The sequence below is a fragment of the Megascapheus bottae genome, chromosome 1 (genome assembly GCF_031878675.1).
Source record: "Megascapheus bottae isolate mThoBot1 chromosome 1, mThoBot2.hap1, whole genome shotgun sequence".
Classification (NCBI taxonomy): Eukaryota; Metazoa; Chordata; class Mammalia; order Rodentia; family Geomyidae; genus Megascapheus; species Megascapheus bottae.
The window spans coordinates 51712426-51739913 of NC_143509.1; the positions used below are offsets into that span (position 1 = coordinate 51712426).

The following is a 27488-nucleotide window of genomic DNA, read 5'->3' on the forward strand; positions in this document are numbered from 1 at the left end:
TTCCAGTTAAGCAGCAAAAAGCAAGCTTTGGCTTAAGTGGAAGAGCACCAGCCTTCAATAAAGGACAGTATATCCCAGCCCCTGAGTTCAAGCCCCAGTATTGGCACACACACACACACACACACACACACACCATGTAACTTACCTCCCCTACCATTACCTGTCCTTTAGTGTCACATTAATTTTGATGTTCCATTCAACTAAGCAGATAGGAAATGTATCTTCAAACTGTGTAGGAAATATTCTTTATGATTGTGCCAAAAGGCAAATGACAATACTTGAAAAATAAAAAAACTTAATAGCTGTAGCTACTAAATGCTAATAAATCCAAATTGTATTTTTAATAGTCTGATAACCTTATATCGTCTTAACTTTCATGAAACCTTTTTTATCAGATTACTAATTAACCTTTTATAGCTTTTATTAGTTTCTTAATTATTACCTGAGATGTTACTGGTGTTGGAATTTTCTATAGTAATTTAGAATAATATTGCATGAAATCATTAAATGTTGCTGCTGTAATGTACATTCAAAACAGCTAAAACTAATTCTTATTATATTTGTATATTGATTTAGCCACAGTCAGATGAATATTTAGTGGAACAAAATGCATCAGAATGCCATTTAGGATAAACTGGAGTTTATTCTGTACAGCAGAGTTTTGTGACCACATGTACAGAATGGTGGCATGGCACATGATCATTTACTTCTTCATGGGCCTTCTAAATTTTGTTCTGCTGGTCTTGGCATCTTCTCAACTTGCTCATTGCCTTACAGCTTAGGAGACTTAATAATTCTTGTTCACTGAACCATAAACACACATAGTCAAAATGAAAAAAATCATTGGCAGGTCTCTCCTTGCTATACATGAGTTGCCAATGAAAGTTTGTTACATGTTTTTTGGGGGTTTTTTCTCATTACCAAATCATTTTGAGATATTTTCAGGCATAGATATATAAGAAGAAAATAACTATGCCTACCATTTCTAGCAAGTATTTTCATCTGTTTAAGTAAAAGTTTGGAGAAAGTTTTTTAAAAGAATTAAGACTTAAAATCTGAAAATCACTATTGCATGGACAAGACTTGTTAATGTCTACCTCAGTGCAGAAATCATTTATATATATACATGTGTGTTTGTGTGTGTTTACTAACATGTCTTGATTTAAATAGCCAGCAACTGAGGATGCCCAAAGACTTCAGTGTGAAAGAATTTGAACCTAACTCAATTTTTCTACTATAAAATAAATTTATATTCATAAATTTTGATTTTCAGAAACCAGTTTTAAAGGCTGAGAAAACAACTTCTTTGTGTATTATTAAGAAGTTAATGCATAGTTATATGGATTTGTTATAAGATCATTTTTATTAGAATCTTTTGTATTTTGTATTTAGAAGTATGTTGTGACTACTTTAAAACTTGTTAAACAGTAAGTTATTTAAGGTTCTTTTTTATACTTTATCGTAGAACTATTCCAGGTAGCAGTTTGAAGTAATTTACCCAATACATTTGGATTATCTTCTTTTCAATTTTGTTTCATGTTCAGTTAAATTTCAGTTACCCTATTTGATTTAATTTCCTATATAATGAGTAAGCAGGCCTTGCATGGGAACTGATTTTAACAATAAATATCTGGCTTTATGTAGTACTCTGAAAATATAAATTGTTTTTTGCATTTATTATGTACTTCCCTATGTAAAAATACAGAAGTGGTACTGCTCCTTGAAAGATACCATAAGACCAATGAGATTCTCAGTAGCTATATACAGTAATATCCAAAATCAAATTTCTGGAGAGTTGTCAGTGCTTTCTTATGGCAGATAACTAAGTCCCTCTGCTTTAATACAAAGAAACCTCCTTAAGAAAATAGTGACCGTGTGTGCTCATCTCTTATTTTTCCAGCAAGCCTTTCAGAATAAGTAGCAACAGGAAAATGATTCCTTTTTAAAGATTTTTGCTTTGTCATATGAGACTTTGCTGAATTTTTCATTGGTGAATGCATTTTTTTTTTTTTTTTCCGATCCTGGGCTTGAGCTCAGGGCATGAGCACTGTCCCTGGACTTTCTCTGGGCTAGAGCTCTACCATTTGAGCCTCAGCACCATTTCCGGCTTTTTTCTATGTATGTGGTACTGAGGAATCGAACCCCAGTCTTCGTGCATGCTAGGCAAACACTCTACCACTAGGCCAAACTCCTGACCCTGCATTATTTTCTTAAAGAAGCACATGACTTAAAATTTGCTTTCATTAAATACATAGGAATGCCAGTTTTCTTTTTTTACTGTAGCACTTATTTCAAAATCTAACATACTGTACATTCATTATACACCTAATTCTCAACTAAAATGACTTTCTTTTAAATATTTAGGTGTCAGACAAAGAAAAAATTGATCAACTTCAAGAAGAACTTCTGCGTACGCAGGTAATTCTAATAACAACCAAGGACATTTTCTTATTGTAGTCTAATTTAAGTGGGGTAATGTAGATAAAACTTTATTCAGCAAAGAAAAAATCTTTCAGATGATATGAAATTATAATGAATTTCATTCTTTAGATGAGACTTTTTTCAGTATCAGTATAATTCATTTTAAAGAGTCAATGTGGTTTCAGAATTTGAGAAGATTTCAGAGTCAGTAATCATTTGTTGACTTGGCTGATATGTATTATTTTTTTTGCAGATAAAGTATCAAAGAATCTTGGAACGTTTAGAAAAGGAGAACAAAGAATTGAGAAAATTAGTATTGCAAAAAGATGACAAAGGCATTCATCACAGAAAGCTAAAAGTATTTTAAGTTTATATTAATTTGCTAATTCATAGAACTCTTGACACTTTACATTGTGTTCATTGATACAGGCTTTTTTTTTATTAAGCTATATCTTTATTTTACAAGATTTGTTATAAAATATTCACCATAACTTGTGTTGTGTTACTTAAGTGCATCTTTTTTTTTAATGGAAAATTATTTTTATTTTTTTATTGTAATTAATAAAAGGGTTACATGATATTTGCCAGATAGAAGGTACATTAATTCACGTATATTGATACCCTTTCACTTTGAAACAAAAGCCATATAATGAATGATTGTTGTCCTTAATGTACTATGTTATCTCTCATCTCTTTTGCTGTCCCTTGGTTATCTCATATTGTTACAGTATCTCACTTTGTTATCTGATATATTGGATTTATTTGTATTTGGTTATTTGAAATTGGATAGGGAAGGGGGAAAAAAAACCAAGATGGGGGGGACAGGGGGGAAAGGGAGGGTAATGGGGACCAAGACATTGATACAGGTTTTTAAGAATTAAATGTTTTTTTTTTTTCAATTTTTCTAAAAGCTTTTATTAGAATTCTTTTTCAACCTTATGCCAACATTCCACAAATTATAGTCTTCCAAGATTTATTCTATACTATGCCCATTAAAATATTTATATTTTAAGAGTATTTTCTGGTGCATCAATTTATTTTACTGAAATCCTTAAGTTTATCTTTTTGCATTTATGGTTTTCTGTTTGTATTTTATATTAGTCTTATCAGTATTAATTACTACCTTTGTTAATTTAATCAGAAGTTTTGAAAATTCTAAGTTGATGAAATTCTTTAAATCAATATATATATTTATAATGAAATGAAGTGGAAAAAATGGGTTTTGGGTAGTATTTCAGCTTTAAATATATATTTATGTAATTAGAAAAAGTAATACGGTGGGTATGGGAAACACTTGAATTTATTGTTTATTTTTTCCTTGAGTTTTCATTGTTTTTTTTTTTTATTTTTTTACAGAAATCTCTGATTGACATGTATTCTGAAGTTCTTGATGTTCTTTCTGATTATGATGCTAGTTATAATACACAAGATCATTTGCCACGGGTAAGGAAAGGAGTAAATTTGTGTGTACATACAAATGTACATATATGTAGACATAAGTTTATGTACCTTTTCTGGTGCTAGGAACAAAGCAAGTGCTCTAACAAGATATTCTTATTCATATATTCCAGGTAATACTTTCCACAGTAGTAGTTGTGTGGCTTTGTACACACAAATATCAGTTACTTAGATTTTTGTCTCATGAAAAGGCTATTAGATATTTGGCATTTTAAATCTATTTCAGTCTATACTATTAGTATGTCCAATCAGTGAATTAAATTAGACATATAAATGAAATTGAACCTTATAGAACTCAGATTGTGTTTGAAAAGAGTAAACTAGCTATCGGCCGGGAGTTTGGCCTAGTGGTAGAGTGCTTGCCTAGCACGCACAAAGGCCGGTGTTCGATTCCTTGGTACCACATATATAGAAAAAAAGCTGGAAGTGGTGCTGAGTGTCAAGTGGTAGAGCTCTGGCCTTGAGAAAGTTCAAGGACAGTGCTCAGGCCCTGAGCTCAAAGCCCAGGACTGGCAAAAAAGAAAAAAAGAGTAAACTATGGAAAAGATTTGTGGATAATTAGTAATCTGGTTTTACAAATGGTAGCTTTAAGCCAGACGCTGGTAGCTCATGCCTGTAATCCTAGCTACTCTGGAGGCTGAAATCTGAGGGCTCCAGTTCAAAGCCAGTGTAGGTATTAAAATCCGTGAGACTCTTATCTACAATTAACTACCAGAAAACTGGAAGTGGTGCTGTGGTTCAAGGGGTAGGGCAGTAGCCTTGAGCTGAAGAATTCAGGGAAAGTGTCCAGGCTCAGAGTTCAAACCCCATGACCGACAAAAATTAAAATTAAAATTAAAAAAAAACAAGTGGCAGCTTTAATTTCACACAAGTTTTTTTGTAAATAAAAAATTTTGCTATAAATAATGAATGTTTTAGTCTGTTAAATTTTCAGCGTGGCTACCTGTATAAGTCATCATTTATTCATGAACTTTTAAAAATGCTTTCTTTATATATATATATATGTACATATACATGTATATGTATGTTTTAAAAGACAGTTACAGATCTGTTCTAATCAGGTATTAGAAAAATATGAGCAAATGTATTTGCTTTGTGAAAGGTTGTTGTAGTTGGAGATCAGAGTGCTGGGAAAACAAGTGTGTTGGAAATGATTGCTCAAGCTCGGATATTCCCACGAGGATCTGGGGAGATGATGACACGATCTCCAGTGAAGGTAAGAAAATAGGCCATTTGAGTACAGTACCTCAGGAAACTGACCCCTTCAGTGAGCTCTCTCCGTTGCATTTCTTTACTAAAGAAATGACTTTTATATGGCATTTGGAATCATTCCCATCCTAAATCAATAGAAAGCATAGCCAGGAAGCCCAGTGTCAGAAGCTGAGGAGTGAATAGAGAGTAAAACACTGGGCCAGGATGTTAGGGAGTCACCAGGGTGAACTCAGCCATGCTATAGAAGGCCTTGAACTTTATTCTGAATAAGATACACAGGCTGAGAAAGAATTATCACATTGGTAGTCAAGTTAATGATGTTCAATAATTTTCTAATTCTAATTCTAATTGTAAAATAGCAGATAAACACAGCAGTAGTAGTTGAAATATGTTGAAGACAAAGAAGATTCAAAAGTTATTTATATGATCATTCCATAATCCATTATTAAATAATTATGATTACTAATAAAGGGAAATAATTGTGGAAGAGAAGAAATCATTATAAGTGCAAAGTCATTGAAGTGATGGTTCAATTCCTTGGTACCACACACATAGAAAGGCTAGAAATGGTGCCATGGCTCAAGTGGTAGAAGAGCTAGCCTTGAGAAAGCCCAAGGACAGTGCTCAGGCCCTGAGTTCAAGCCCCAGATCTAGGGGAAAAAAAAAAAAGCAAAAGCACTAACAAGTCACTAATAGTCACCTACAGGAGGTAAGAGTGCTCACATTCAAGGAATAATAAAACAGCCAATATGGTAGACAAGAGTAAGACATTAGGGCATTGTAGGTCATTGTACAAATGTAATATTCTTCTTGAGAAAATGGCGAGCTAATGCTGAAGTTCTGAGCAGAATACCATTACCTTTTTGTTGGTGGTAGGCTATATGTCAGTTATTCTCTTAGATTAGAAACAGTCAAATCTTGCTTCAAGAGCCACCTTACTAATAGATTCAACCTTGTTATACTAGTCAATACTTATGCCTATTGACTGTTTTTACCTTTCCATTATGGCAAGACTCTTTTAATTTACCCCGATACATTGCATTGCCTACAAAAATGTTGTTATATATTATTAAGAGTATAGAAAATATTTAATGAAAGACTCTGTAACCTTTCACTTTCTCTTTGTGACTATTATTGACTTATTATTAGTGCTTTTTTTTTTTTTTTTCCAGTCCTGGGGCTTGAACTCAGGGCATAGTCACTGTCCCTGAACTTTTTTGCTCAAGGCTAGTGTTCTAACACATTGAGCCACACTCCAATTCCGGTTTTCTGGTGGTTAATTGGAGATAAAAGTCTCACAGGGACTTTTCTGCCCAGCTTGGCTTTAAACCACCAATCTTCAGATCTTAGGGTCCTCACTAGTCGGAATTGCATTCATGAGCCACCAGTACACAGCTCGTTACTTTTTTATAGGTCCTGGTTGCTGTGTTGAATATATACTCAGGGAAAGGTAAGTAGTAGAATCATAGAGACCATTTGGGAGACTAATGGATTATCCAGATGATACTTGGACCAAAGAGGAGTAATGAAATTGATAAAAAGTGTGATTATATGATCAACTAGCCTTTTTTTTTTGGCCAAGTTTATTATGGAGAAAATGTGCTGCTCATCAAAGACCTTCTTTTTGGCCTGTACAAATTATAGAATGCCAGCTGCCTGGAGAAGTCTAGTTAGATGAGGTTTGAAAATGATCAGAAGGAGCCGTACTTGGTGGCTTACTCAGAAGGCTGAGATCTGAGAATCAGGGTTCAAAGCCAGCCTGGGCACAAAAGGACCTATAATTCTAATCTCCAACAAACCTCAAGAAAACGGAAAGCGGGGCTTCGCTCAAGGGTAGGGGTGGTAGTCTTGAGCTGAAGAGCTCAGGGACAGTGCCCAGGCTGAGTTCAAGCCCCATGACCCACAAAAAAGAAAAAGAAAAAAGAAAATGATTGGGAGTTCAATGTTGGACTTGCTCAGGGATGACAATAAACAAGTAGTTGGTAGACAGATCTGGAGAGAAGTCTAAATTGGAGAAGTGATCTATTACTGATCCAAGATCAGTAATAAAAGTCATGCTTTATCTGGATGAGATCTCCAAGTGGTGAATGAATGTTCTCTTCTATTTTTCCCAGTGAGTAATGAAGCTAAAACAGGGGCAGTTATCTATGTTCCCTACCTGCAACATAGAATTCATATATGGATAAGTTCTGAATAAATGTCCTATATCTTAATTCACCTTTCATGTTTTAGAGTAGAAATTTTATGCTTGGCACTCTGTATCATTAACTAGGGAGAGAAAGGTCAGCAACCTTAAATGATAGTAGGTAGGTAGCAATGTTTCCAAGAAGTCACAACATACTTGACATACACTTGAACACTATAGAAGTTCCATGCTGACAGCACCAGCGGATGCTTCCGGAGCGTAGTGTGAGGGACGCTGGGGTCTTTGCAAGGCAGTGGTCTTGTCTAGACTGTGGAAGTGCTGTAAAGATATTGTCAGAGTGCCTTTACATCTGCTTTCTTCTCATTTCAGGTGACTCTGAGTGAAGGCCCTCATCATGTGGCCTTGTTCAAAGATAGTTCTCGGGAATTTGATCTTACCAAAGAGGAAGACGTAAGTAGAATTCATCTAACCCTCCACTCCTGTACTTCCTATCATTCAGATGATCTCATAAAGCAATTAAATGGAACATGTGTGAACTAAGATTTTCTTGGGATTTTTCTTCCTTTCTGTTAATAGCTTGCAGCATTAAGACATGAAATAGAACTCCGAATGAGGAAAAATGTGAAAGAAGGTTGTACTGTGAGCCCTGAGGTAAAGACTGCCATTCATTTCAGCAGTATTTAGGGAACACTGGTACTTATATTATGGTTTCAAAGAAATCACAGTATTGATATTGTTGTTTAGACTGTAGCTGTCCTAAGATAGATTTTTTTTAATGTTTTAAAATAATGTATTATTTTGTGAGTAATGCACTAGAATAATCACACTTGGAATCAGAAAAAAACTAGATTTATGGGTACCATACATGAATAAAGGAGATACAGATTTTTCAGGATGTATAGTATCAAAAATGTCTTAATAAATATTAATTAGATATATCTTATCTTCTGGAAATAGACTATATCCTTAAATGTAAAAGGTCCTGGACTACAGAGAATGGTGCTTGTTGATTTACCAGGTGTGATTAATGTAAGTATCTACGAAACATGAATTTTTATTATTCCTATTGTGAATAACATTTATAATGACATTTACAACCCTTTTCTTCAAGACTGTGACATCAGGCATGGCTCCTGACACCAAGGAAACTATTTTTAGTATCAGCAGAGCTTACATGCAGAACCCTAATGCCATCATACTGTGCATTCAAGGTAAGTCTACCAAAAGCTTTCTGATAAACTTTCTTCTTTAGCATCTAAGCTTCGCTCTTTTTTTTTTCCTAACCCTGGGGCCTAAACTCCGGGCCTGGGCACTGTCCTTGGGCTTTCACAAGCCACAGCACCACTTCCAGCTTTTTCTGTGTATGTGGTACCAAGGAATCGAACCCAGAGCTTCATGCATGCTAGACAAGCACTCTACCACTAGGCCCCGCTCCTGGTCCTAAGCTTCATATTTTATGTGCATGCTTCTCTTATCTATTCTATTAGTAAATGAAATTGAAGTTGAAGATTTTTGAGGATTTTCACCATAGACATTATTTGAATTTTTATTGAGTAGAATTCCATCTTCAAGTAACTATATTAAACTGTTTCTTGGTATAATATACAAATAAAGGTACAGTGTGTTTAAGTAAATCCTACTCTGTAATTACTTCAGCGTCACCCTTTCTTTATTTCCAGATGGATCTGTGGATGCTGAACGCAGTATTGTTACGGACTTGGTCAGTCAAATGGATCCTCATGGAAGAAGAACCATATTTGTTTTGACCAAAGTAGACCTGGCAGAGAAAAATGTAGCTAGTCCAAGCAGGGTAAGGACAAGTTCCTGATAATGACAAAATATAACTTTGTTCAAGTTCCAGCTGTGACAGATTATTTAAACACACATTTTGTGGAATGCTTTGTAAGAAAATAGTGCTTCTAACTCATGCCTATAATCCTAGCAGCTAGGTGGCTGAGATCTGAGAATCACAGTTCAAAACAAGCCCAGATAGAAGAGTGGTTGAGATTCTTATCTTTAATTGCCCAGCCAAAAGTAGACATGCTCAAGCATTAGAGTGCCCACTCTGATTGAACAAGCCAAGCTGAAAGCATGAGCCGCTGAGTTCAAGCCTTAGTACCACCACAAAACTTAAAAAATAAATAAAATAGTAGTGGGTGAGATTTTTCTTGGTTTCTAATATTTTTCTTGAAAGCAAAGTGTTATGAAATTATAGTAAAATGCTTAACTGCAATTTGGAGATATAAGCAAAACTCTATGCATGTAGTTCATTTACTTACAAAATGCTTAAATTCCAAGTGTTGCTTACCCTTATTTAAATTGTTATGTATATTGACATATAGTCATTAACTTCCTCTCCCCTGCCTTTTCTTTCTTTCTTTTTTTCTTTTTCTTCTTCTTCTTGGTATCATGACTTAGGAAAAGTGTTTGTTTTTTACTTTATGGAAAAGTGTTGGTTTTTACTTTATATATGACATTTTACTGCAGATAAACATTACATTCCCTAATATATCAAGACATAGCAGATTCTTGTAGTATAAAAGGATTGAGTTAATCAAGCCATTGCAGTCTTATGTTCCTGAATATTTTTCTGAATCCAGGAAATACTAAATTTAACACATTGTTTAATTGACTAGATTAGATCTATAGTCCATTTGTAAAATTTTGAGATCCCTGTACCCAATAGCCAATGGCATAATCTTACTACTTACACATTTTCAGTATAGTAAAATTAAATGTATTTTGTCTCAAATTGTGATTGAAATGCATTTAAGTGCTTTTTTATAGACATATATTTTAATAAATTTATGTATGATAGCATCATTAAATTACTTTAGTTTCTAAACTACACAGTATGAATAAGTATATAAATATGATTTATAAAATATGTAAACTCATAATCACACTTATTTTTTCTCCTTTTTAAAATAGATTCAACAGATAATTGAAGGAAAACTCTTCCCAATGAAAGCTCTGGGTTATTTTGCTGTTGTAACAGGAAAAGGTATGTTAAAGATGTATTATTAGGAGCTGGGAGTATGGCCTACTGGTAGAGTGCTTGCTAAGCAAGCACAAAATGCACAAAGACCCAAGTTCAGTTCTTCAGTGAAATATACATAGAAAAAGCTGGAAGTGGTACTGTGTCTTAAGTGCTAGAGATCTAGCCTTGAGAAAGCCCAAGGATAGTGCTCAGGCCCTGAGTTCAAGCCTGAACTGGCAAAACAAAACAAAACAAAATTGGTTGTTATAATTTAGGAGTTTTCTTTTTTTAGTTTCTTTTTTTTAATTTCTGTTTTCACATGATAACAATGTTTGGTGAAAATTTGATCTCTATCTTTCCCTAGGAAACAGCTCTGAAAGCATTGAAGCCATTAGAGAATATGAAGAAGAATTTTTTCAGAATTCAAAACTTCTAAAGTAGGTGATTATTAAAATAATGAAAAGTTTTACAGCAAGAAAGTAGCATAAATTGGACTGTTTTCAGTTAGAGTTTGTGTTTTGTAGTTGTTAGTATTACTTATGGACTGTTTTCTCTGTATGTTCTTTTAAAGCTACTCTTGGGAAGATTAGAAGTTTATCACATAAAGCAGATATTGTCAAGATAAGATTCATACCTCTTGGATCATTTTACGTAGAAAGTGATTTTTTTTAATTAACTTGTTTTCTCCCATGATACTGGTTGGTATTTGAACTCAGCCTTTCTTTTGCCAGGCAAACACTTTAGTTCTCGAACCATGCCTTCAGCCCTTTAAACAAAAGCATTCATTGTTCAAATATGATTTCACATTTTGCCCATTAACCTGTGTCTCTCACATGGCTGGAATTACAGGTGTCTGCCACGACACTTGGTTTGAAATAGGGTTTTGTTAGTGTTTTGCCTACGCTAACCTAATATTGTGATCCTACTGGTCATGTACCATCACAGTCAGCAACGACATTGTCTTTTTTAAGTATATATAGTGCACCTATCCCTTGTAATGTTAGAGGATATTGTAATACCTCTCCTTAGATAGACATTAACAGAAGGTACTGATCAAAAATCTAATCAGAAGAACTAATGAAAAGGCAGCTTAATGATACCAGAACTTTGTGGAGAGTTTCCACAAGTAAAAAAGGATGTCTGCCTCTAAATTAGTGTATACGTCAAGACAGTTCCTGCAACCTTCATCAGGAGAATTTTCTATTGGAAAGAAACTTTCTGCTATACAACTCACTAGTCCTGTATGGTTATTAATGCTCAAATTGGCTTATCTCCTAGAAAATTAGAAATCTGTTCCCTCAGTAATACCAGCTGTATTTTTCAGCGACTCAGTAATCCATGTGTTTAGTAATTACTTTTTTGAGCCACTCTGACATAGAAGATTTTCCCCACCTCAGAAAGCTTCGTTGACAGGATTGATGTAGAAAATGTAGGTGCTATAACATGTGCTCCTTTAACTTAGTAACCCTTTGTCATTTTAGTATATTTCAGTTCTTGTTCTTTTTTTAGAACAAGCATGCTCAAGGCACACCAAGTGACCACAAGAAATTTAAGCCTTGCTGTGTCTGACTGCTTTTGGAAAATGGTACGAGAGTCAGTTGAACAACAGGCTGATAGTTTTAAAGGTAAGTTGGGATGTTCAGATGATCAAACAAATATAGGCATTTTACTACTAGCAGATAGATTTCTCAAAGAATTACCTAGTAGATGATTTGCTACTAGAAGATATATAGAAAATGCAACCCTTCCATTATTGGATAGGAACTAGATTTTCCCTTTCAAGAAAACAGTATTAGGAGTACATTGTAAAGTTCAAACAAGTCATAAAGTTTTCCCTAGTGTGTGAGAGAAAAGCATGGTAAAGAAGAGAGCTTTCATCCTCCTTTATAGGAAGACAAGAGGAAACACCTTGGGAAATAGAGCTGCATTGTTTCCTAAATTCCATTTCGATACTCCATATCTTTGCTTCCAAAGTGAGAATACTTTCTGTCTTCCCATTTATAAGGATTATTTCATTCCATTTTACAGAAGAGAAAACCAATGGACACAGTAACTTACACAGCCAGCATCATACAGCACTGAGAGTCAGGGCTGGATCTCAAAGGTGTGATTCCTGAGTCTATTCTCTTAGTATCTGTAGTAGAAGGCTACATACAGTTGGGTGGGCACTTGGTCTCTGTACTTGGAGAAATGAGGACTTAGGAAATCAGTTGAGATACTTGTCCCAATAGTGAAATCTGAGGCATCTATAGTACTCTGGACACGATCTAGAAATCCAGCTAATACAGAAAAAGAGAAATCTAGCCTTTAACTACTATATCTGGAAAGAAACAGTCATGAAACCTGAACATTTTCCTTCTTCCCCAGCGACACGTTTTAATCTTGAAACAGAGTGGAAAAATAACTACCCTCGCCTAAGAGAGCTCGACCGGGTAATGCTTGGTACCTCATGTATTTTGAATACTATCTTAATGTTCTGTGTCCTAACAAAGTTGATGCTGATGAGAGAAATTTGGAAAGCTAAATTGCTTAGGTTTTGGCCATAACTACTTATAAGTAGTTATCCCTTCAGCAATAGTTAATTTATTATGTAACAGTAACTAAAAATCATGTGTCAAAATAAATGTTCAAAAGGGCCGGAATTGTGCCTCAAGTGGTAGAATACCTGCCTATCAAATGCAAGGTTCTAAGTTCAAACCCCCTCTACTACTACCACCAAAAAAAAATCTTCTGGGGCCAGGAGTTTGGCCTAGTGGTAGAGTGCTTGCCTAGCATGCACGAATATCCGGGTTCGATTCCTCGGTACCACATACATAGAAAAAAGCCGGAAGTGGTGCTGAAGCTCAAGTGGTAGAGCTCTAGCCTTGAGAAAGTCCAAGGACAGTGCTTAGGCCCTGAGCCCAAGCCCAAGACTGGCAAAAAAAAAAAAGTCTTCTGACATTAAAAATATTGTTAATGGGGGCCAGGAGTTTGCCTAAATCCAGATTCGATTCCTTGGTACCACATACATAGAAAAAGCTTGAAATGGTGCTATGGCTCAAGTGGTAGAGCTCTAGCCTTGAGCTGAAGAGCTCAGGGACAGTGCCCAGGCCAAAAGTCCAAGCCCCATTACTGACGAAGAAAATAAATAAAAAATTATATGTGTGTGTGTGTGTGTGTGTGTGTGTGTGTGTGTGTATATATATTTAATGGTCTTATGTAATCTATTGTTTTATAATGTATATGTCAGTGCTACCTTTTTGAATGAAAACACCTGTACTCTAATTTAGTGGGAACTAAGTTTTTTCTATGGTTTAAAATGCCATTACTTCTAGAATTCATCAATAATGTACTATTAATAAATTGATACATATTGATGCTTCTGCATGGCATTTGTTATATGGATACTTCATATGAACAACATTAGGTGAGAAACAGCATTCAAAACTGAGTCAGTTAGAAGCCTGTATCAGTCATTGTGTCCTTTGGATAATGAAAAGCCTGGAATAAAAAAATTTTTTCTCGTCTTGCATATTTAAACCTAAATTCAATCTGCCAGCATACCTAAACCTTCCTTTTGGTTATTTCTGAAAAAATGACAGGACAACTTCATTATCATCTGAAAATCTTACCTTCTTCTTTATTGCCTAGAATGAACTATTCGAAAAGGCTAAAAATGAGATCCTCGATGAGGTTATCAGTCTGAGCCAGGTTACACCGAAACATTGGTGAGTATTGACTTTGCCTTGCAACGACTATACTTTATGACTTACGTTGAAGCATATTAATTAATCTTCAAAGTAGTTTAAAAAATTACAGTTAAAAAATTAACTTTATTGTCATCTCATCAATAGAATTTCTGCAAAAGAGCTTTCTTCATGTTCTTGTAAGGTCCCGATTCGTCTTTGAATTGTCTTCATCTTTTATTTAGAATGTATATTTATGATTTCTATAAATCATTTAGGAAAATTTTTCAGAAAAATGTGCATTATGCAAATTACAAACAATCTACCGGGATTTTTGTTGCTGAAAGAAAACTAGTTTATAAAAGGATACTAAGCTATCTGTTAGAGTAAAAATAGTTATTTTCTATAACATATGCCTACTATGTTATACACGTCACATTTTTAATTGAGTCCTATATGAGACTTAAATAACAAGCAAGAGTGTTCTTTTTTGAAATTTTTATAAATCTCTTTTAAGGAAAATCATCACCTTCAGTTCGTTTTATGTAAATTTGGACATGCCTAAATTTATTAACAAGAGTCAATATAACCTAACTAGAAAATACAAATTAATTATAGTGATAGCAAATAGAGTGCAACTTCAGAAGATAATGGATATGTTACCTTGATTGCTGTGATTCATAGATGTTCATGAACACATGTCAAAAATTATCTAAACTTTAAATGTCTATAATTTACTGATAAGTGGTACATCAGTGAAGCTGTTTTGAATTTTTTTTTTTTTTTTTTGGTTGGTCGTGGGGCTTGAACTCTGAGCCTGGGTGCTGGGCGTTGTCCCTGAGCATTTCAACTCAAGAATACCTCCCCACCCCTGGAGCCACAGCACCACTTCCTATTTTCTAGCGGTTAATTGGAGATAAGAGTCTCATGGTCTTTAGTGTCCCAGCTGGGTTTGAACCGCGATCCTTGGATCTCAGCCTCCAGAGTAGCTAGGATGATTTATAGGCTTGAGCCACCACGCCCAGCCTATTTGAATTTCTTAATGTTTAGACCTTATGTTCTTTAAACTCTTTGTTTCAGGGAGGAAATCCTTCAGCAGTCCTTGTGGGAAAGAGTATCAACTCATGTAATTGAGAACATCTATCTTCCAGCTGCACAAACCATGAATTCGGGGACTTTTAATACTACAGTGGATATTAAGCTTAAACAGTGGACTGACAAACAGCTTCCTAATAAAGCAGTAGAGGTTAGGCTATAATTTAATTACATGAGTAAGAAGCATTATGTGAAAGGAGAAGGCACTGTGGATTTTAGATTTTATTCTATCATAGCCTCTGTCTTTCCTTTTATAGCCTTTAGACCTCATTGATGCTTAGCTCTTTATCTGTTTTGAATTAACCTTTACTGTTGTTAGCATTTACTCCTGTGGCAGGGTATTACTAATTGTGATGGTATTGCCTCAGGACACCAGTTCTTTTTCCAAAGATACTATTTAACAAAACTAGCAAAATTTGTTTGAATGCAAAATGCATTGAACTTCCGGACTGAGATACTTAATAGATCAAACACTTCCTTTATTAGTTTTCTGGAGGGCTCAGTTGTATTTACATAATCATTAAGATCTTGGCAGACTTCATTTTTTTGTCACCCAAGAATCTTGGCTTTCCATTAAAAGCTATGATTGTTGGTCTAGTTACTTAACCTTCCTCTTTCCTCAGTTGACAGCGTTGCTTACCTCATAGGGCTTTTGTAAGGATTAAGTGAGTTAATGTACATGAAATTATTTGATAATACCTGCCTATAGTGACTACCCCAGAAATGCCACCATTGCTATGGTCATCATCGTCCTGCACATTACTCTATGAAAGTCATTCTTCTAGCTGGGAGTCATTGTGTCTTTGTGTTCTATATGAGGTTGCCCACAGAATTAAAGTCTGTTGTCATTCTTTCCTTGGAAATAGTGTGTTGTCAGTTTCTAAAAACTGAGGTGTACTCTACCTTTTTCTGTCCTTACAGCATTTACCCCTCAAAATAACTGGAGAGGTACTACTGCCATCGTATCACTAGTTCTCACTACTGTCACTAGCCTGTCCCATGTATGTTCCTGTAACCTAAACTTCAAACAGTGAATATGATCCAAACCCAGCAATGATTCTGTCTCCTGCCACTTGATGCCCTCCGGCACTGGTTGAGTGAAAAGAGCTCAGGAAGCACACTGCCACTCACCGTGTCTTTTCTTTTCGGGCCTATCCTCCTTGCGTAATTTCTTGATGTTTATGTTCTCAGAACAGGGACAGTAGGTGATCCAGGATTTAATGACCCATAAGTAAATCTCATTCTTATTTTTGGCCTTTCACTATTTAAAGAAGTAGATGTTAGCTATAATACAAGTATATACCTTGTATATAATTAATTCTCAGATGTGTTTGAAAATATTAGTGTGCTGTTTCTTATTTGGCTTAAAGGTAAAAATGTAGAAATGATTGACCCATAAGTAAGAAATTTTGGATGTGGAAATCAATACATGAACTAAGTCTGGGAGCAGACTTGCAATACAGACCTCATTTATAGTTTCCTGTGGGAATGCAGATATACTGTTTTAAAATTGTTCAGAAGAGCTGCAGATGTAGATTTTTATAAGAAGTCCTAAGTTTTTATTAATTACAATAAAAAATATATGAAAGAAAAAAAAGTCCTAAGTTTTGAATGTTGTCAACTAAGCTTTTTAAAATTGAATACATTGTGCTAAAATGTGTTGTATATCAGGTGTCAAGATAGTAAGTTTATATTTGCTGCCCTTTTATGAATATGATTCATATGTATTTTCAGATAAACTGATTTGTCATATCTGTATGGCTTGAATTTACATTTTGTAGGCTATATAATAAATAAAAGTATGTAATACAAATATAGCTTTTACTTTTAAATGACCCTAGGTTGCCTGGGAGACCCTGCAAGAAGAATTTGCCCGCTTCATGACAGAACCCAAAGGCAAGGAACACGATGACATATTTGACAAACTTAAAGAAGCTGTTAAAGAAGAGAGTATTAAACGCCACAAGTGGAACGACTTTGCTGAAGATAGCTTGGTATGTTTGTGTAGTTAGGGTAACAACAGCATTTTGGTGTGCCAGCACAAGTTGATGCTCTTCCATAGCATATTGTTTTTATATGAATATTCAAATTACATCCTTAATTCACAATAATGAAATATATTTATGAACTATGATCTATAATCTGCTTTTTAACATTTCTCTGTTCTCTTTTTTTTTTTTTTTTTTTTTTGGTGTTGATATTGGAACTTGAACTCAGGGCTTTGTACTTGCCAGGCAGTTACTCTAGCACTTGAGCCATATCTTTGCCCTAGATTAAATTCTTAAGCAGTTGCTTCAGTATAGTTGAAATTAACTCTAAGGACAGAAAGGTTTATTTGGGCTCAAGGTTTCAAAGACTCATGTTCTACTAGCATCATTGCTTTTAGGTCTATGGCAAAAACATCGCTGGATGTGATGGAGGAAAGCTGCTCATGAGGGAGTAGAGAGGGAAAGAGTAAACGGCAAGAAAAAGAGAGAAAAAGAGAGCACACACAGAGGCACTTCATTCATCCAGGCTCAACTTCCTAATAGGCCATTTAGCTATGCACTTATCAGTTTGGTTAGTTGATAATCCAATCACCTCTCAGCAGCTGGAGACATTTGGGGTGATACTTTATATCCAAACCCCAACACTAAGGCCTGCTCTGACAGTAAAGCTGGTTATAAACCTCTACCACCTGCTAAAGTTTTATTATGAATAATATTTTCATTACATAGTCAACCTTTGTTAGGCATCTGTTCTACTTAGAGAGCAATTAGAGGTATTGTTCAATGGAAGGACTTAGGTGAATGCCTCAACATGGGCTGATTATAATAAAAGTTTTGTTTGGAAGAAATATTTGTCTTCAAGTTTGAAAATCATATTTAAGCTTATTAAGTATCTTAACGGTTGGCTTTCAAATGATGTCATCTTCATTCACTCACTTGAAAGTTAGGAAACTTGGAAAGCAAGCACTTGTAATGCACAACTGAAGTTTATGATTAGCTAGACATTTTAAGCATTTGTACATTTTTTTTGCTGTTAACCGTGACATAACGGTTAAATTTTCTTTTTTTTCAATGCTGATACCTAGCTCATATGACAGAAACAGAAGGAAAGATGATATGAATTATTAACTCTTAGAAATCAAGGTTTGAGGGTCATTACATTGTATGTAGTTAAATGTATATACTATATCCTATTTTGCTCCCTTAGTTAACATGTTTAATTTAGGATAGGAGAGACTCTCAGTGTTTTTTTGTTTTGTTTTTGTTTTTGTTTTCAGACAGAAAGCTGACAAGCAGGCATATTAAAGGAGCTCTTGCATTGTTTTAGAGGGACATACCGTTATGCTGTTTTAATCCGGCTATTTTGGGTATTTACTAAGATTACAGGTTGGATAAAATTACCAAAATGAAGAGACCTAGATCAACTTCTTAGCCTTTTCTTTCCTTGCCTTTCAGAGAGTTATTCAGCACAATGCTTTAGAAGACCGGTCCATATCAGATAAACAACAGTGGGATGCAGCTATCTATTTCATGGAGGAGGCTCTTCAGGCTCGCCTGAAGGATAGTGAGTAGGGACGGGCTCTTGAGTTCTAAGCAGTCATCCAGTGTTACTGAAAATTTGTAAAAACAAAATTAACATTTTAAGATGTTTGTCACTAAAGCTGTTGATTGTTATTCATGGGATTTTCAGTCACCTACTTTGTTACCACTGAAAGAACTAACTTGGACGTGTGCTGCTTATATGTACTTATATTCTAAAAACGTATACTTTAGAGTATTTTGTTTCTGTACTTTAGAAATTCAGTCAACAAGGGTGTTTTTCATAGATTTTATATATATATGTATATATACACATAATTCTTCCTTATATATGTATCATATCTATCATTTTTATTTTCACAACCTTGCAATTATTTAGTGATTAGAAATAGTTAACAAAGACTGTTATTATTTCAATTTGGTGATAGAGTTCTTGATGCATTAATTTTTAAAATTATTTTTCTAGCTGAAAATGCAATTGAAAGCATGATAGGTCCAGACTGGAGAAAGAGATGGATGTACTGGAAGAATCGGACCCAAGAACAGGTAAAAGTAAAGCTCTGGCCTCATAATGACATCGTTTTGTTCATCTTAATTTGAGTATAGTTACAGTATTATTTCTCCCTTCAGGGAGAGACCAGGGAACTGTGGTTTGAGGCCAACCCTGGCCAAAAAAAAACCAATGTTGATTGATGGCTGGTGACTACCATCCAAGTGGCATGGGGAAGCACAGCTGGGAGGATCACAATCCAGCTAGCTTGGCCATAAAGATGAGGCTCTTACCTCAAAAAAATAACCAGCTCTGCTTAGCAGATTTAAGGGCCTGAGTTCAAACCTCAGCATTCACGTGTGCTCATGCTTGCGCGCGCATGCACGCACACATATAAACACACACCACACACAGTTTTTGTATTAGTCTACACCAATTTTAAGAATTTCCAATATTTTATATTAACCCTTCTAAGATACTAAATAAGTCTTTAGACTGATGGATAACTATCAAGAACACATTTCAAGAGTGAAGTCTCTGTTTCAGGGGAAGAAAGGACAGATGACTTCGTGAATAAAGACTTTGTTCATTTCTATTGCTTATTCCAGTTTGTGATCATATTACTCATGCTTTTTCTTCATAATTTTGTTTTCACGGTAGCTGTTTAGTAGTTCATACTTTTTCTAATTTGCTAATTTCTTGTTTCATACATTCTTTAAGGGATAGCATCATCATTTAGTGACTGGACACACACACACGTATTCAATGTGCCTCAGTCATCTCTATCATATAGGTGGGCTGAGAGAAGGAAGTCTGTCAGAAAAGAACTTCAGGCAGTCCATGAGAGGTGTCTAACTTTGAGACAGAAGTCATTAATTAGAAAGAGCTGATATAAACTATTAAAACTTGAGAGAAAAATGTTATCTGGCCTGAAAGATGAGTGAAATGGGGCCAGAAGTCTCCGTAATAGACTCCACTTGACCTGAGCAACTAATGATAAACATACTTTGACCTAACTTCTTGATATAAGGTTTTTTCTTCTGGAAGATGAACATAGCAAAGATACCTTCAAGAAAAGCAAAGGGATTTGTTTTAAGATGAATGTAAATGATTTGTAAGCTTAGGGGAGGAATCTGGAAACCTTCTCTCCATGGTTTTCACGGAAGCCATCATTTAAGTAGAGAAGGGAAGGATATCAGAGTCATCTGAAGTATATAGGTGAGTGTTTAAGTATGTGCGTGTGTGTGTGTGTGTGTGTGTGTGTATGTATGTATGTATGTATGCATGTATGTAGGTATGTCTGATTTTTGTCTTTAAACGATGGTCTCATGTCAGATTCACATTGTTAAGTTCTTTCTAGCTTTTCTGTCCATCCCATTTTCAGTTGTCCATCCCACTTTCAGAACTGCTGTTCTAGACTTCATTTCTTGTGTTTACAGTGAGAAATTCCAGAAAAGGTTGAGCATATCTGCAGGACTAGCATTTGCATATTGATGCAGCAATAAAATTCAGAATTGTCAGAATTTATCAGGAAGTTACACTTAAGATTGTCCTATATATTAAAGAGTATTCCAAGCTCTGAAAACTATTTTGTGTTACCTTTTCCTTAGTTCTGTAAGAAAATGAACATTTTCATCATGTCTGAGCTGACCAGCTGCTGTGTTGTGGTAACAGGAGTGGTTGGTAGGGATGGAGATGGAAAGGTGAAGCAGACACAGGCCAGGCCAGTTGGGGAACACAACTGTCAGGGTGTTTCATTGGAGAGAGATATGTAACCATATAGTCAATTTTTTCTTCAGGAACTCCTTTTCCTATAATGTCTGTAATGCTGTCAGAGATCAAGTGGTAGTTCTGTAAGCAGAAGAGTGTCATTTAAGTGGTTTTGTTGATCGGAATTTAGTGGTGGCACAGTTTGGGGCAAAGTGCTGTTTTAGTTACTTATTTACAGTAGTAAGTGATTTAGTTTCTTCTAGCCTCCAATTTTGAATTTAGAGTTGAAAAAAATGACAAGATAAATTTAACTTGACACAGTATGTGTTTTATTTTCAATATTATAATTAATGTAATTCCTTTTTTGTTGAGAATAATGAGCAATTACAAATGAGAGAGTGAAAATGAATTTAAGAACAGTAGATACCTCAGAGGAACACTGTATACAAAGGCTTTTTTTTTTTTTTGCCAGTCCTAGGGCTTGAACTCAGGGCCTTGGGCTTTCTCAAGGCTAGACTTCTACCACTTGAGCCATGTGGTATCTAGGAATCAAACACAAGTCTTCATGAATGCTAGGCAAGCACTCTGCCACTAGGCCAAACTCCTGCCCCTACAAAGGCTCTTTAAGCAAAAACTATATTTTGTATTAGTTGGAAAAGAAAGGTATCTCCACATACAAGTCTTTATAAATATTTGTAAGACATTACCTTTTCCCACGTATTCAGAGTACTTTTTCAAAGACACAGATTCTACCCTAAAATTAAGAGAATGTACACTAAGGTACGTGATGCTATAACTTCAACAATACAATATTATAGTAAAAGCAAATCATAATAAATTTCCCCTTTCTCGTTTAGACAAGTTGCTCTGCATTTATTTGTCTCTTTCCCATATTCACCAGCCAAGATATTAAGTCCTTCCTTACTCATTATTGTAGTTAAGCTACAATATACTATTAATAAATATTGATAACATATTAATATAGTAATATTAATAATATAAATATACTATTTTGGAATAGTATATTTATTACAATTGGGATTCCATTTTTACATGTCCCCAATCATGAACCATCTAACTGTGGCTCTTTTAACTATTTTAAAGTGTGTTCACAATGAAACCAAGAATGAACTGGAGAAGATGTTGAAATGTAATGAGGAACATCCAGCATACCTTGCAAGCGATGAGATAACCACCGTGCGGAAGAACCTGGAATCCCGAGGAGTGGATGTAGATCCAAGCTTGGTAACAAATATTGCTGGAAACATCAAATCTGCTTCTTTTAATAATTGCCTCTTAAAGTCCAATGTCACTTTTAATGTTACCTATATATTAGGGGATTAAATTTTACTTTGGTCATGTGTACATTACTGACAAGTTTTGATTATGTGAAGAAAAGGAATTTTTCCTCAGTTTTGTTTCTCAAAGGGTAACTTGTAAATGGGGAAATTACTATTTAGAACATTGGATTTACTTTGGGAAAGTTTAACAGTTTTTACAAAAGGGTTGAAATCCACTCATACTTCTTTTCATGTGATTTTAGATTTTAAAACACAACTTCTTTTTCAGAAGGGCTTATGTGTTATATGTAGCTTTTGAAACACATGTTACCTAATTTAGTGATTTAGAAAAAAACATGAATGTTTTTATTAAATTCTCTCATTTGGGGTTTTCTCTTTTCTTCATTCATGCTTAATACAAGAATAAAGATAATCTATACTGTAGGCTACTTTTTGAGTGTTTATTTGCAGTAGATTTAAAAAATAAACTTTTCTGTATTTCTGTACTCATGTTTTCACTCCTTAATTCTTACATACAAAGGATTCAAAAGTTGTTTCAATATTAGCTTAAGTGAAACCCAGTTAGAAATGTAAATACATAGTGGGGAAAGCAATCATCAAAAAAATCAGAATGAACTGTTTTAGTAAAGATTATCTGATATGTTTCATGAGATTTTTAATTTAAATTAGTATGGGTTTAATTTTTCCACAATGGTCCCAGTTCTTACTAACAATTGGTTCTTTGGTTGGAGGATCCCCTATACGAAAATCTAGACTCCTAAAATGTTTTAAAACCAACAGTATAATTATCAGGGAGAAAATATTGTTGGGTAGATAGGCATTGTCTGAAACCAGCTTCCTCTTCCTAAGCAGAAACTTGAAGCCTCTTTTTCCCTTTTTTTCTTCTTTATTTCTTATTTTGCCTATGCAAAGATATCCCTACCTTATCTACTCTCCTAAATGGTTGTTAGAATGTAACAACAGTACTTGCTTATTCATTACAAATGAAAGAGTATAAATAGACAAAAAAGGTTAGTAAAATAAGTTTATCTGTTGCCTTTGTATAGTCACCTGTATGGTAAGCTTTTGTGTAAAAATTTGTATACAGGTTTTTTGTATACAAACTCTCAATGAGGTAGATAATAAGAAAAGTGTACTTTTAATTCTTTGTCTTTTGTTTCTTTTCTCTTTTTAGATTAAGGATACTTGGCATCAAGTTTATAGAAGACATTTCTTAAAAACAGCTCTACACCATTGTAACCTTTGCCGGAGAGGTTTTTATTACTACCAAAGGCATTTCATAGATTCTGAGGTAAGGCTTCACCAAAACAAAGGGAAATATTTATTTTACCAGTAGTTGCATAGAGATTTTTTTTAAGTAGACTTTAGCTTTAGTATTAAACCATATGATCATTTGTAAAATAAATACATGTAATTTATAAAGTAAACTTAATTCTTTTCAAAGATATTTGATACTTTACAAGTAATGATATCCCACATACAGGATTCTTAGTAATTTTTGTCAACATTTTTATGTATATCTATTCAACTTTTTCTGAATATGGGGAGAGTATATATATGTTTATAGCATAATCATCTATTTGCCAAATGGAACTCATACAGCCAAATAACTCCTACTGGGAATTTTTCATGTGTCATAATTCTTTGTCTCAAAATTATCTCTAAAAGAATTATAAATTCTTATGTAGTTTCTTGTATTTTATAAAACAACCTCTAGGTGGCAGCAGACTGATAGATTTTGAGCATTTTCATACAAACACATGCTTATACTTTTTAAAAAGTTGCATTAAATCAAGTACTAGTGGCTCAAGCTAATAATCCTAGCTACTTAGGAGATGGAGATCTGAGGATCACAGTTCAAAGCCAGTCCAGGCAGGAGTGAGACTCTATCTACAATCAACTACCTAAAATATGGAAGTGAAACTGTGGCTCAGTAGAGCCTTGAGCAAAATACTTTGGGAACAGTGCCCATGCCACCAACCCCCAAAAAAAGGCACAATCAGTGGTTTTTTAAGTTGAAACCTCTAAAATGTTTTTATTTTCTCAGCAGATTAAAAGAAGTTTGTATTTAAATGCATCTATATAAAAGTGGCAAGCATCTTTCATACCTTTAGTTGTTGAGCCATTTTTCTCTACAAAATAATTTGTTTTAAATCATACCCAGATGAATTTTTAAGAGATAGTTCACAAAAGAGGTTACATGAATATATTTAAGACAAATATGGACATATTTAAGGTACACATAGGCATTATCTAAATATAAATTGCAACTATATTCTATGAGTTTTTACTTGTGTATAGCATAATGAAATTTTGCCCTTCCCAAGTTCTTGTGCATCACTGTACAACAGCTTTATAGATGTGGAACAGATAGACCCTCAAATCGTGGTGTCATGAATCTGTGTGTCTTATGTTTACAGTAGGAGCTATGTATTACATCTGAGTATTTTTTTTCTAGTCCTGGGACTTGGACTCAGGGCCTGGACACTGTCCTTGGACACTTTTTGCTCAAGGCTAACCCTCTGCCACTTGAGCCACAGAGCCACTGCTGACTTTTTCTGTCTGTGTATCTGGTGCCAAGGAATCCAATCTAGGACTTCTTGCATGCTAGAGGAGCATTCTACCACTAGGCTATGCTCCTGGCCCAAATCTGAATATTTTTTTAATTACATCTGAGAGTACTAATTACAGGAGTACGCAACCATGGTTTTCATTTTAAATTTACCTCTGATCGTCTTTATTAATATTTCAGCTGGAATGCAATGATGTGGTCTTATTTTGGCGAATACAACGCATGCTTGCCATCACTGCAAATACTTTAAGACAACAACTTACAAACACTGAAGGTAAGCCACATGGAGACCATTTTCTGATTTTCACTCTTTCTCTTTTTCTACCAGTACTGGATGTGAACTCAAAGCCTCTCACTCTTAATTCAACTGGTGCTTTACTACTTGAGCCATATCTCTAGTAGTTTAGATAGGTAGTCGAGGATAGAGTCCCATGGACTTTTTGCCCAGGCTGGCTTCAAACCTCTGATCTCAGCCTCCTCAGCCACTGATAACTGACTGATTTTGCCATTTTTAATAAAAGTCTACTAATATACTTCCTTAAAATTTGTGGGGGTTTTTTAAAGGATAAGAGCTTGAGCTTATGAAGCAGGTGCTCTACCACTTGAACTACTTTTCTACCACTTAGAAAAGAAATGACAATTGAAAAAGATGAGTAATAATACTTGCCAGTGTCTGCTTTTATTGTACAAAAATTCTGAAAGGAATGGACTCCTAAGCTCCACTCAGTGTGGAAGAAATCTGCATTTCTACTACAGTGTTATGGCTTAAGAATGTATCATTTTCTAGGAATATGTATACATTGCAAACTGATAAAAGTGTTAGGGAATAGTGGAGATTATCTCTGTAACCGAGAAATACAAATTTAAGAATAGAACTGAGGGGCACAGTAATTCACACCTGTAATTTTAGCTGCTCAGGAGGCTGAGATCTGAGGATTGTCGTTCAAAGCCAGGTGGATCACTGAAGTCTCTGAGACTTATCTTCAATCAACAACCAGAAATCTGGAAGTGGATTCTGTGGCTCCGGGGGTAGGGCAGTAGCCTTAAGCTGAAGAGCTCAAGGACAACACTCAGACCCAGAGTTCAAGTCCCACAAATGACAAAAAAAAAAAAAAAGAATAGAACAATTATATATAACTTGCTTTCAGTATGTAGTTAATTTTACCATTTTGTGCATTCATTAAAAAAATGGTATTTCTCAGAGGATTTTTTTGTTTTCAACAGTTAGGCGATTAGAGAAAAATGTCAAAGAGGTATTGGAAGATTTTGCTGAAGATGCAGAGAAGAAAGTTAAATTGCTTACTGGCAAACGAGTTCAACTGGCTGAAGACCTCAGTGAGTAATTTCTCCTACTCTATTGCCTATTTGCCCTCCCATATCCCCTTATTGTTCATTCAATGTCAAACATAAGAAAAGTTAATATGTCTACCAAGAACTCTTTTAACTCTAAACAGTTTGAGTAAGACACCATCTCAAAAATGCATTGCTTCCAAGTGCTTTAATATATATTTCCTATAAACAAAATTTTCTCCTAGCAACTACTATAGTCAGGATAGTAACATTGATATGTTACTGTATCTAATTCCCAGACTCTAGTCAAGTTTTACCTCTTGTTCCAACATTGTGCTTCCATAACAAAATGTTCCAGGCTCATTTCCTTCCTGGTATTTTGAAACCACTACATGCTTGTTGTTATTGAAATATATACTGTAGTTCACAGTTCTCAGGCCTTGTCTGTGGTGTAAGGGAAGATGATGTGTGGGTACACACATACAATGTGTGTTATTAGATCAGGCCACTAACACCCTGAATCCTGGCCACGCTTTAACACCTTTCCCTTTGCTTTAACGCTTTCCCTTTGCTTTAACGCTTTCCCTTTGCTTTAACGCTTTCCCTTTGCTTTAACGCTTTCCCTTTGCACCTGCCAGCTTGGTACTAGTCATCACTATCTCTTTGTTTGGGACGATGCTGTGTTCTTTTTTGAATGGCAGTGGGTTTCTTGCTTTAAGATTAAATTGCAGGCCAGACGTGTGGCCTAGTGGTAGAGTGTTTGCCTAGCATACATGAAGCCCTGGGTTCTATTCCTCAGTACCACATACACAGAAAAAGCCAGAAGTGGTGCTGTGGCTCAAGTGATAGAATGCTAGTCTTGAGAAAGTCCAGGCCTGAGTTCAAGGCCCAGAACTGGCAAAATGAAAAAGAAAAAAAAAAGATTGAATTGCATAATTTACTTAGATCTTTGAGAATTCAATTATATCAGTGAAGCATTAATATTGCATAAATACTGGTGGCCTTCCTTACATACTTAAATATGCTATTTGTATTTTCTGATATCTAAATGAAAGCAAATGGTGAACAGATAGAAATTTTATATTGCTACAATTCAGTCACAGGAATATTTGAAGTAAACCAGGCAGGATTTTTGTATTTTGTACCTATGACCAAACAGGGGTATATTCTTGTCCACTCTTCTCATCCATTCTTTCCCTCTAGTTGTCTGAGCTCTTCATTGCTTTTTCTCTCCCCTGTTCTTTCTTTAAATGGTGCTTGTTTTTAAAATTCATCTCATTTTAGCTTTTTTTTTTTTTTTTTGTCAGTCATGGGACTTGAACTCTGGGTCTATGTGTTGTCCCTGAGCTCAAGGCTACTGCCCTACCCTTTGAGCCATAACACCACTTACTCATTTTAGCTTTTATTTCCATTTGTCACACGTTTGTTTGGGTTTTGGTTTTTTTGTTTGTTTGTTGTTACTTTGTTAGTATAGAAAATTTGTGCTAGCAGAAAACACCTGTGTTCAAATATGAACTATCATTTCTCCACTGTATCTTAAGGTAGAAATTTCCTAAACCTTATCTTCTATATTTATAAAAAGACTCTTCTCATGGTGGTTCTTAAAGAATCAATACATCAA

At 34.9% G+C, this 27488-nt stretch overlaps 1 protein-coding gene across 4 annotated transcripts in view; it reads left to right on the forward strand.

The window, feature by feature from the left end:
- Opa1 (OPA1 mitochondrial dynamin like GTPase) overlaps nt 1-27488 on the forward strand; it is a 72936-nt gene that overhangs the window by 20664 nt on the left and 24784 nt on the right. For all 4 annotated transcript variants that reach the window (XM_090344001.1, XM_090344013.1, XM_090344009.1 and 1 more), the window contains 22 exons: nt 2365-2418; nt 2675-2779; nt 3778-3864; nt 4982-5095; nt 7607-7687; nt 7814-7888; nt 8195-8266; nt 8349-8448; nt 8917-9047; nt 10169-10241; nt 10582-10654; nt 11727-11842; nt 12585-12649; nt 13848-13924; nt 14963-15128; nt 16819-16971; nt 18421-18529; nt 18971-19050; nt 21809-21949; nt 23180-23296; nt 24758-24851; nt 25802-25912. In XM_090344001.1, coding sequence (XP_090200127.1) covers nt 2365-2418; nt 2675-2779; nt 3778-3864; nt 4982-5095; nt 7607-7687; nt 7814-7888; nt 8195-8266; nt 8349-8448; nt 8917-9047; nt 10169-10241; nt 10582-10654; nt 11727-11842; nt 12585-12649; nt 13848-13924; nt 14963-15128; nt 16819-16971; nt 18421-18529; nt 18971-19050; nt 21809-21949; nt 23180-23296; nt 24758-24851; nt 25802-25912 — 2194 coding nt within the window. The remainder of the gene's footprint in view (nt 1-2364; nt 2419-2674; nt 2780-3777; nt 3865-4981; nt 5096-7606; nt 7688-7813; nt 7889-8194; nt 8267-8348; nt 8449-8916; nt 9048-10168; nt 10242-10581; nt 10655-11726; nt 11843-12584; nt 12650-13847; nt 13925-14962; nt 15129-16818; nt 16972-18420; nt 18530-18970; nt 19051-21808; nt 21950-23179; nt 23297-24757; nt 24852-25801; nt 25913-27488) is intronic.